The 11775-nt window shown below is 37.2% G+C and overlaps 2 protein-coding genes across 13 annotated transcripts in view; both read right to left on the bottom strand.

Annotated features, from left to right (window-relative positions):
* The window catches only part of snx14 (sorting nexin 14), a 36162-nt gene extending 27391 nt beyond the window's left edge, over positions 1-8771 (bottom strand). Inside the window, exons 1-7 of one of the 8 annotated variants that reach the window (XR_015935518.1) lie at positions 8471-8771; positions 7502-7646; positions 4892-5012; positions 4718-4791; positions 2039-2117; positions 1903-1946; positions 751-838 (exon numbers count right to left, since the gene is read on the bottom strand). Coding sequence is in view for 7 of the 8 variants with exons in the window: in XM_088626710.1 (XP_088482836.1) it covers positions 751-838; positions 1903-1946; positions 2039-2117; positions 4718-4791; positions 4892-5012; positions 7502-7638 (543 nt within the window). In the remaining variant the exon portion in view is untranslated. The remainder of the gene's footprint in view (positions 1-750; positions 839-1902; positions 1947-2038; positions 2118-4717; positions 4792-4891; positions 5013-7501; positions 7647-8470) is intronic. The other 7 variants (XM_088626710.1, XM_088626709.1, XM_088626712.1 and 4 more) reach the window with 7 other exon arrangements.
* A 1772-nt stretch (positions 8772-10543) lies between these two features.
* Positions 10544-11775, bottom strand: part of syncrip (synaptotagmin binding, cytoplasmic RNA interacting protein) — a 10236-nt gene continuing 9004 nt past the window's right edge. For all 5 annotated transcript variants that reach the window (XM_088626718.1, XM_088626720.1, XM_088626719.1 and 2 more), the window contains exon 12: positions 10544-11775. This exon is cut by the window's right edge. The gene's annotated coding sequence lies outside the window, so the exon portion shown is untranslated.

Consider the following 11775-nt stretch of genomic DNA (forward strand, 5'->3'; position numbering starts at 1 on the left):
TATCTTTAAAGAAAAAGAGATAAACTGTTAGTACAATTCTTCCAAGTCACATAACAAGATTAAACCACCAACAACCCACAGACTGCAAACATGTTAATGTAGATCCCAACAAATAAAAGTGTGAAAAAAAAAAGTATTCAAAGAAATAATACTCTTGAATACTCTGAAGACAGGTAAAGGGTTTTTTATTACTTCCGCTGTATACACAAATTACTTGTGAAGTCAGCACCAATGCAAAATTAACGAAAAATCTCACTGAGTTATGTCTTTAGAACACCAGCCATTATATCACCCTGCAGCTCACCACTGGCAGCCCACTGAAGCTCAGCAGGTGTGAGCCTGCTCAGTACCTGGATGGGAGACCTCCTGGGGAAAACTAAGGTTACTGCTGGAAAAAGTGTTAGTGGGGCCAGTAGGGGGCGCTCACCAGGCAGTCTGTGTCAGTCCTAATTCCCCAGTATATTGATAGGGACACTACTTTGTAAAAAAGGCACTGTCCTTCAAATGCGATCAATCACCGAGGTCCTGACTCTCTGTGGTCATTAAAAATCCCAGGGCATTTCTCAAAAAGAGTAAGGGTGTCACCCCGGTGTCCTGGCCACATTTTCCCCATGGCCTTTACAAATCACGGCCTCCTAATAATCCCCACCCATGAATCAGCAACATCACTCTGTTCTCCTCCCCACTCGACAGCTGGTGTGTGTGGTGGGCGCACTGGCGCGATCACGTATAAACAAGCTCTTTTCTTACCTTCTGCACCCTGCGAACCAAGACTGCAGCAAAGAAGCGCAGCGTGACTCTCAACTCATCCACAAACGCTTCATCATCTGTAACATCCCTGTTAAGGGAATATATGAAACCTGAGTTCTTCTCCCCACAACATTTGTATGTCGCCATAGTACTTTCATTCTCCCACGGCATTCCAGCCTATTATGATGATGATGATAATAATAATAATAATAATAATAATAATAATAATAATAATTATTATTATTATTATTATAAACTTTATTTATATAACACCTTTAAAGGTGGCTTCTCAAAGCACTTTACAGAACGACAACAATAAAAACTACACAAGATATGCACAATAAGAGGAGACAGTAGATGGGGGTATTGAAGATAGTAGGAGCAGAGGGGTAAAGAACTGAACCAGTTAAATAAAGGCCCTTTTCCAGAAGGTTTTGAGTCTGGATTGAAGGAGTTAAGGGAAGGGGACTCTTTGATATCCTTGGCGAGAGAGTTCCAAAGCTTTGGAGCATAACAGGAGAAGGCCCTATAACCCACAGAGTGTAGACAGGCTTGGGGGACAGATAGGAGACCAAAAGAGTGAAGGGTGCAAGGTGGGGAGAAGGACGATAGTAGGTCAGGCAGGTACTGAGGTGCCAAGCCATGTAGAGCCTTTAAGGTGAGCATGAAGATTTTTAAGTCAACACGAAATCTGACAGGAGGCCAGTGCGGGGTCTCCAGGATAGGAGTAATATGATCACTTGCACTAGACCTGGTCAGTATCCTGGCTGCTGAATTTTGGACATACTGGAGTCTGTTCAATATGGATGTAGAAACTCCAGTGAGTAGAGCGCTACAGTAATCGATTCGGGAGAAGACTATTGTGTGGATCAGCTTTTCAGCAATAGTTAACATAGGACATTATAACATCGGATGTAGTCTAGCGATATTTCTGAGGTGAAAGAAAGATGTTTTTACAATATGTTGCACATATGAATCAAATGTCAAGCCTGAATCAAATATCACCCACAAGTTTTTCAATTTAGACTGAAGTTCAAGTACAGTACCATCCACAGATAGGGTTACAACACTGGCTTGATGGAGTTGATGGAGGGTGCCAATAAGCATGACTTCATATCTGTACATCTGTATTTCAAACAGGGAATAACATACCTATACCAAGGGTAAACAAAGTTCTCCAGAACTAACTCCAGCACCTAGGAACAAATGAAACAGCCTTTTAAAGTCTGTGAAGTGCTGAGAAGTGCATTTCTAAGGTACATGTTCAAAAAGCAACAAGAGATCATACCTCTGAAACAGATGCATCCACTTTTGAGTATACCTTTAAGTCTAACCATGGCTGATAATTTTCAAGCAATAGTGTTGGTCTGTTGGAAAAAATAAAGACATTGTTATACTTAAAGCTTCATATTATATGTGCAAAAGATCAAATGTACCTATTAATTGCTTTCCATAACCTATAATAATTTTAAAAAGTCAGCCATTAAAATTCACCAAAGACACTGACAACCTAGCATATTGCTTCAGAAAAAGCAGCGAAACATGAACCAGAGAGCACAAATGGAAACTGTGGAAGTGCATTTAGATCCAAAAACAAGAGACACTTCTTTACCCAAAGGGTGGTGGGAGTTTGGAACAAGCTACCCAGCCAGCTGCTGAAGCTGATACCCTGGCTTGTTTCAAGACACAGCATAATAAGATCATTTAATTAATTAAATTAACAACTAATCACCAAATGAACTAGATAGGCAGAACGATCTCATCTGAATTGTAACGGTTCTTATATTTTTTCTAACTATCAAAACTATTGTTCACAAACAAGGGTGCAAGTGATATGGTAAGGAAAAAAAAGCTGACATTTATTTATGACATTTGACTTAGTTTTGGGTCAGCACCATAAACAGTTAAGCGCAATGGATAAGCTTTCATCACAATTATGGTCAAAATTGAGAACAGGGGGAAAAAAATGACTAATTTGTAAGAAAACTGTATTGCTTCTAAACTTTAAAGTATATATACACTGAAACTACATCTTACAGAGCTGCTGCAGTTCTAGACTGAAATTCTGCTTGCGCTAGCAAAATACAGCCAACATTAGGATAAAAACTGCTGATTCGGTAATACACAGAAATATTAACTGGAAATGTCAGGGGGGAAAAGAGATAACACGTAGGTTTAAATGGAAAGTCTTAACTATCTCGTTTGCCACGGGAAGCTGTGCTTTCTGTTCCTTTGCTCTTAAGTTGTGGAACTATCACACAGCCCATATTAGATCTCGCAAACCAGGCAGCACTTTCAAATCTTCTCAAGTCTTAAAAAACACTTCTATAAACTGGCAGTTTAATTTACAGGATTAAATTAATTGTTTAGTTTGGTTTGAGATGGCTTGAGATCATGCGTCATATATAAAAAAGCGACTACTGATATGTAATTCTCAATGCTATTAACTCCTCTTCCTCAGCTATGCTGAACTATTTTCACATGTCTATGACAGACATGCCAGAAGGATGTTGTAGCCAATTATTACAATAGTCCAAAGACCACTGGAAAAGCCATGTGAGCCTTCACTCAGATCAGCAAAGAGCCGAAATGAATTAAAGCCTCCTGTGAATGGCGGGGGAATAAAAACACAGACAGAGCAGTAAGACGCAAAGACAAAATGACAAACAAAATATAATGTTACCCATTTCTCAGGGAAAAAAAATGTTTTAGCAAAATTCAAGCAACCTAGAAAATAAAGCTGGACCAACAAAAAGGGTCATAAAGCCACATTTATAAGATGATTCCATGTTACGGATGTGAGTTCTTCTTATCTGCTATGCTGCACACTGTATAGTACACAACAACTGTGCATAAAACCGCAGTATAAAAGACAACATACTGGAACACACTGTTTCCCTTCAACCCTATTATCCTTTAAGAGATATGACCTCCAGTTTTTTAAATATACAAAATACCTTAGAAATAATGTACAGCAATACACATACAATTTAGCATTTTTAATAATAATAAGAGCTCTGTCATTTGGGCTTCACAATGCAAAGCTGTATTTTAACCAAATTTATTATAATTCTGACCTGACATTAGTTAAAAAGGCCTTTCTTGGTTCACAAGTAAAATCATCAGCCTTTAGTGAATATTCCCCAAATCTATACTAGGCTTGTTATTAGTAGGCTGCAAAGGAACAAGTAATCGGTTTATTAATAGTATAGGTTATTGTTATTAGTAGTATTTTTCAACCTGCTCCTGAAGGGAACTGATCCATTTTCACTGGGATAGAATTTTACAAGATCAGTCCTGTTATCAGCAATCATCATTTCTTCAGAACTTCTAAACAGGAGGCAGCCCAACAGGTACATCCGAACCCAAATCACTTGCAGCAGCTGTGAAGATCCCCATCTCCAAGCTTCCCCGTGCGTCTTCATCTACTCACTGGCCCAGTTACAAAGCAAGCTTTTCAAACGCCTTAAAGCATTATAGAAAACAAACCTTTTGCTTTATGTCAAATCATTGTAAAATTCCCAAGTAAGAGTGAGAGCCTGCTGATTTTGTAAACAAAGACATCTAACATGAATACATTTCAAATGCAATTTTACACTGAAAATGTATTCTTGACCACTGAAGACCATAATAGCATTAAGGATGGATGTTGTTTTTGGGTCTGACACATTTAAGGACAGAAAGGCATTAACACAGAATAATGTTTACACTCCTTAAAAGGAATATATTCTAATGCAATGTCTTGAGTATACAGTACTTGCTATAAATGATTGCATAACAGATATTTAACTAACTAAATATTTAACGTTATATTTAACTAATGACAAAAAACATTGAGGGAATAGCTTCACTGGCAGACAATGAGAAAGATCTCAAATGTTACACTGAATTCTATGGACATGAGGATAAAACATGCTTATGAGCATTACTTGTGTCTGAAACTTTACAATCAATAAATCTCACATACCTGTGTCTTTTGCACTTGATTTTTCCACAGACGGCACAGCTGTGTCCCAAAGGAAACAGCTCCTGCTGTTCCTGCTGTTGACATAAAGAAACACACCCAGAAAGGCTTACTTAGTAACCATCGACTTGCTAAAAATAATTTCTAAAACAAAGGTTTCAGAGATTACTTCAGTACCTTGTTTTTTGGCTTTAGTTTGAAAATGATGTTGGGCAAAAGAGACTCAGGTCCCAGGGAACAGTAAAATGTGACAATTCCAGCCAGGAACGACCAGAAAACCATCAAAATGTGAAGGTACCTTCAAAGACAGTTTCATTAAAAAGTCACTCGGTGGAATAGCATTTAAAAAATCAGGATCTAAATCAGTAGACATAACTTACAGAACTGAGGCAAGTATAACTCCATGTGATCTCTTTTTTTGCAGATAAAATAGTTTTAAATGTTCAAAACCTTTTTTTACAAAGTAAATTACAGGAACTATTCAAATTAGTTCATGTGAACTTAATATTTGAAGTTGATTTATTTTTCAAAAGTGCTGACATTTTCAGATCTTATGAGCAACACGTTTATATAAAATCAGTCCCTAACAAAAGCCATAGGCTAATTTACTAAGAATTCAGGATAACAAGTATGGGTTGACCTGCTATTTGTTAACAAAGGCAGTACTTGACAAATACTGAAAATAACTGTTATATTTGCCTTGACGTCTGGTAATATAAGGATTTGTTGGTACATTTTTTTCAGTATCATCTAACTACACATAAATGGGACACAATGACCCAAAAAGGTGTTTGAGTGAGCATAATGCTTTAAAATAAAGCTTCCCATGTCGTACAATCCTCCACTCACAGTGCTTCATTGAGGAGATAACATGGAAGACACCTATTTGGATCAAAGTTTATTGATTATTATGGTCAGAAGTGCCTAAACAAGAATCACCAGAATTGGAGAAAGTGTACATTACAAAGCAAATGCTGCAGAAGGTCAGATGCCTTAAGTACTGGGAATAACCCTGTAGGAACTTGAACTGTCATCCTGATAACACTTGCATTACTGTACAGTCTCTCATTTGGCAGAACAAAACAAACAAAAAAAAGCTTCCAGCTCAAGCTAGCTCATTACTGGAATTGGACCCAGCTTTCTTCAGTTTCTAGCAGAATTCCAATTCCAAACGTATAAAAGAGAAATGCTTTAATCTGCACACAAAAGAAAACCCTGAGGCTGCATGAGCAAGAGAGCCACACTCCCAGGGAATTTTAACAATGACAATTTAGATTTAACAAGCTCACTTCTCCTTGCTGCAGAGAGACAGAAGAACCAACGATTGCCCTAATTAATGTCAGCACTTTGAATTGTGGCAGCCTGTGCTGCTCTCTTGATTTAGTTGAAATGTAGAAAATGACCAGGGTAGATGTTCCTTTGCAAAACAGACTAGCTGTTATCATTGGGTTATTATACAGGGTTCATTGTATACGGGCAGATAATGGGTGCTTTTTGCCAGCTAGCAGCCTGCTGAGGTTCAGAATCAGGTATGGAAGGTTTTGAACCTAATAAATTCATGCAACAATGTTTCTGCTAGCAACAGCTCTCTTCCACAGAGCTATGGTATTGATTAACTAGATGCATGATTCCTCATTGTTTGTTTTTTTACTGCATAGTCAAAAGGTAATGGTCACAAAGGAAATTACCAAATGACTAAAGTGTTTCAGTATACACAGATGTCCACTTATTCCACACAGTATTGTGCAGTGATCTGCAAAAGATTGATCAAAGATGTCTTCCACTCACAAATATTTCTTGCTGAGATACTATTGATCCCAGATCATATTGCGTATCGGACTAAAATACTGATACAATTACATTAAAGGGGCCATTGTATGAAGATGACCAACAGCTAACATCTAAAAAGATCGCTGCAATTTACAACATGTATGCAGATATTCCTTTTCAATAGATAAATTAATAGCATATGGAGCTTTATTAAAGTAACAAAAAATAGATTACCTATTCACAATGTTCCAGCACTTTCAGCTACAGGCGTTGGTGTTCAGATACAGAACAAACCAAGCTACCAAAGAAAATGTCCACATCCCATCAATCTTGGTGCCCACATATTTACAATATTGCTGTCCTTCAGGATGGTACTACTCAGAGATTAGTCTCACATGGAACAAGTAAAGGTTTATTCCATGCTGAAAAGAGAAGAAAGGAAACAATGTTTCAGCTGTGTAGCCTTCTTCAGGTGTCGCTCCTCAGCCGAAACATTCTTGTCTTCTCAGCAGGGAATAAACATTTACTTGCTCCTTTGCAGCCTCCGCATGCTGACGCAGCTCCCTACTCGAACTACGGTTAGTCTCCTGCGATGCCAGCTTGATGAATATGCAGTATGTGGCTTAGCACTTAATTTTGATTTACAATTTTATGAGATGAGTTTAACACAAAATACCTACTGCACGGGCAAATAAGAATCTCCAAATCCCACAGTTCATATTTGTAGCCATAGTTAACTGGCAGTTCACATAAACTCAAAAGTGAACACGTTGTAGGTGTTCATTTTTTCTTTACATTATGAAGGCATAATCCATTTTCCATTTTCTGTAAACGGATACATGACAGGATTAGATTTGACACTATTTCTGTTTATATCCAAATGTTAAATGATACTTTGTCTTACATACACGCTGGTTCAGCATCAAGAAAAAATGTTTAATTGAAAAAAATGAAAAGACTGCTAAAAAACTGCATATTAACTATCCCAATGATGTGCATCGAGTTAGTAGAAATTACCTGTTCAAAATAACTGTAGATATGAGTAAGAACACCAAAATAAAACAGAAGACTGGATACTGGCGACCAACTTCTCTGAAAAGATCAACCTTCAACTTCTGTTTCAGGTTTTCCAGCTTTGCTCTCAAATAGGACATCCTGGATACTGTTTGAAACAAAATGTTTTGAAGATATTCTGTCATAGACTTTTGTCAATGTAAGCACTCCCCAACTTAAAACATTATTTGATAATTTAAATATAATCGTGTTGGTTTTCTGACAATATTCGTTAATTGGTAGCGTACTTCATTAGATACTTCAGTAAGACTTAAATTGAGAATGCATACTGTACGAATACACTCGAATGCACGTAGTTTGTAAACTTGAGTTTCTATTCACAAAGGCGCTTTAAAATGGATTTTCAATGTAACGTTTTGATTAAATGGTTCTCGATATCTTAACTACAGCACGATCTAATCTACGATGTTTTCATTAAAAGTTTCATTTTTTCACTTATGCTACCCTTTTAATGTACACTAAAAAAAACCTGACGATACGTGCTATTTATACATATTTTAAACGATGGGTACATTTCTAACGTTTACCACATGATCTGATTTATGTATCCATTCAACATTAATGGGTTAATCTAATAAAACTTCCTTAAGACTGACTTGTTAAAAGCTATGAAAATGTTTACAAATAAGAATTACATTTAATAATTTGTCATTCTGATTATGATTTGGAATCTGCCGTATTTTGAACAAATATTTCAGCAGATACTGAACTACTGCTTACAATGTTCGGAAAGACTATGCGATTCTATAGATTATTACGGATACATAAGAATGTGCATCTTTTCGCCAGTCTGAATAGGCTAGGAAAACAGTTCACTCAGTATCTTCTTGTTAAAAAGAAAGTACACAATCAAGTGAAATTCGTTGAGCTACACCGTCACCACCTGAAGAAAGGTAACGCTGACTACCCTACCTCAGCTGACAGGATCCTTCAAACAGAGAGCGTTTTGCAGTCACTTTAGGCGTGCCATTTTTGCGAAACTCCACCGCTTACGTCTATTGGGCTTATATCAACATAACACACATGTATCTATTTGGAAAAACCTCCGAAGAATTTCTGACTTTGCCTCGGACAAGGACTGCTTTTCCTGTTTTGAAGAGTCGCTTTCGCCTCGCCTGTCATCCTAGCGTTAACGTCATTTCCGCACACACCGGAAGTAGTCCTTTCAAAAGTCATCACGGGCTTCTGGACTCCAGTGTTTTTACAGGAATGGAGGTACAGTCTTAATGCCTCTACCAGAAAGTAAAACTTCACTCTCATGAAGTTCAGTCATAAACTCCAATGATCTCACGTGCGTGCCTGCTGTATTGGGGTGTGTGGAGTGGTAATATTGGTTTCCCGTTATCACCTAGTTCTAGTTAATGTTTAATGGTGTGCTCTGAATCGTTATCTACAGCGGTATTCAACACCTTCAGCAATATAATATCTACATCTGCATTGCACAACATTACGGGATTTCTCAATGGTGTTCATACAGTGTAAAACGGAAACATTGCTGGATTTAATACCCGTATGTCATTTAAATCCATTTGCCTTAAAAAAAACTTGAAACATGCTAGCATTAAAAAGGCTAGTGGTGATATTTCTCATTTTAATGGGTCCTCGAGCATTATAATTCTATTGTTAAATGCCAATACTTAACTGTATGCTTGCACTCATATAGAGAACAGGCTTTCTACAGTTTTAATTATTTTTCAGCAATATCCCAAGAAAGACATCACGTTATAATTAGCTACATGTCGGTTGCCGAGTGTTAAAACCGATATCAAGCGACTTTCTAAATGATTCCGGGGATATTCCCACATTCTGCTTCACACCAGTTCTGGGGGCACCAGGACATCCAGCTGTAGCTTCAACTAAGCCTACTGCAGTTTCAGGGACATGGCTGTTTGACCAACACAAAGGTCTTATTACCCACAGCTCATTCAGTGCTTCAAATAACCCCATTTTATCCGGTCTGTTCAGCGCTTACTTATCCAGACCTGACGCCGATATTTACAGGAGACCAAGCTGGATAGTTATACCTAGTTTTTTTATTAATTTTGTCGCAGAGCAAACATGTGATCGTGTACCAATTCATCAAATAATTAGTTCAGAAGAGTTGTTAGGAAAAAAAGTTCCTACACCACCTTTCCACAACAAAGGTTGCAGATCCAGAACTAGCCCCCCCCCCCCCCATCAACAGACCTCCCAACATGCCCCTTCTCTTACAGCAATGAGCTTCTCTGTCAGCAGTTAACTATAATACATTTGGGTCATTAAACCAACTGTGAACATCCCATTAAACCTTAATGATGGTTACTTTAATATTAAATTGTGCACTTCTAAATTCTACAATAAGATTGTATAATTTTATAGTGTCAAAATTAGTTATTATGGACTCATTTTTCCAAGTCAAGCACTTACCTGTACTGTTAAATCCATGCATTCCATGAACATTATCAAAAAAGGTTCTGAACATAGCGAGATTAAGATCTGACATCTCTATCAATGCCTGCTGAACATTTAGTGTAAGTAAAGTAAATCAACATTAAAGTAGATGTGGATGTATGTGCATATGACTATGCCTGAGGTGAATTAAAATACAAAATAATTTATAGAACTGGAATGCAGCTTTTGAAGTTAAAGCATTTGATGTAGATTCTTATTTAAAAAATGTTTTTAGAATCAATTCCCTTTGTACATCTACATTTAAAAAAAGCTAAAATTCCCCAAATAAACTATTAAGGATACAAGGCTCGCTTTCACTGGGTATGGTATGACATTATAAAAATCATTTACAGAGCAATTGTATACACCATTACCCTTTGCAAATGTACTACATTTAGGAAATATGAAAAAAATGTGATGCTAACACTTTGACAGATGCTATTTGTGTACAAAAAATTCAGAACGGCTTCATTAAAGGCTCCTCCAGGGTTGCCAATCAGCTTTTTTTTTCACAATTCTAGAGATCTAGCATAGCAAACAGTTTTAAGACACAGATAAAAATCAAAAACTTTATTACAAAAATAAGTTACACTCACCTCATCTTACAGTATAAAACAATTTATTTGCAGGAATGCAAAAACGGTTGTTGGCCACCAACAATATTTTAAAACTGGTAACATTTTCTAAGGTTTGAAATTGTAATGATACAGACTCGTTGAGAGGGAGTTAACTGTGTACAAAACCAGATGAATAGTTCAGTCTCCTTTTTTGCAATACATGGAATATCAAAGCTGCAGTATCCCTTTTAAAATGAAAACTACAAGGTTTTGTTAATGCTGCTACGGCCAACAGCTGACAAGGTTGGAATTTGCCTGGTTTCTAATGTGAAAATTGTGAGAGCTTTGTCAGGTTTGTCACCCCAGACCCACAAAGGCAGCCGAATGAATAGTGTATTAATCATTCGAACTGTGCATGATTTGGGAATTTCCTACATAAAAACAGAGCTCCGATGGTTTTGAACATAATTGTTACCACAGCCTGTAAAAGATGATTAAAGAGACTGTCGTCCACTAAAAAAGGGACACTGCAGGGCTATTCAAAAACAGTTTTGATGCTTTCTGATGTTTCAGCTTTTACAAAAGTAACATTTTTCTAAACTATCATACAACCAGTAACTACATAATCTGAAGAAGCAAGGCAGCTAATTCAGTTCAAATAGGATAAAAGTAAGGCTTGTTCAAACTCATCTTATGAGATTATTTTACATGCCCAGTTTGACTGTTCGCAGTGTCAGAGCAACAGTGAAAAGACTATATTACACTAAGTACATCTGCTCTGCTGTTGCTCTTGTGCATATTTTATAAGGAACAAGCCCTCCTTTCATCAATAAGTTTCCCTATTTACAGTACAGACAGGGTAGTTTAATCCTCTGTACTGAGGTAGTTAACCAACCCTTTAAAGACAAGTTCTTAAAAGAACCACTTTCCTGGAATGCCTGACTAACCATGCCAGGTGGTTACACCTAAATCTGCAAATGTCCTCTTCAGACCTACCCAAATCAAACAATTAAGATTAAACATTGATATTCCAACAAAGCTGCAATTAGCATGAAATCCATACAATAGCATCAAGCTCCTTTGAGCCACTTCAAACTAAAAACTTAAAAAGTGCAAAATACAATTGATATTTCAGGCTGAGTTACCTTTAGTAAGTCTGAACATTTTAAAATGGCATATTTCAGGGGAACAGGCGAGGTGGCAAGTTTGCTGAACGCAAAGGCTTTTATT

The sequence above is a fragment of the Lepisosteus platostomus genome, chromosome 3, assembly GCF_059453375.1.
Source record: "Lepisosteus platostomus isolate fLepPlt1 chromosome 3, fLepPlt1.hap1, whole genome shotgun sequence".
Lineage (NCBI taxonomy): Eukaryota > Metazoa > Chordata > Actinopteri > Semionotiformes > Lepisosteidae > Lepisosteus > Lepisosteus platostomus.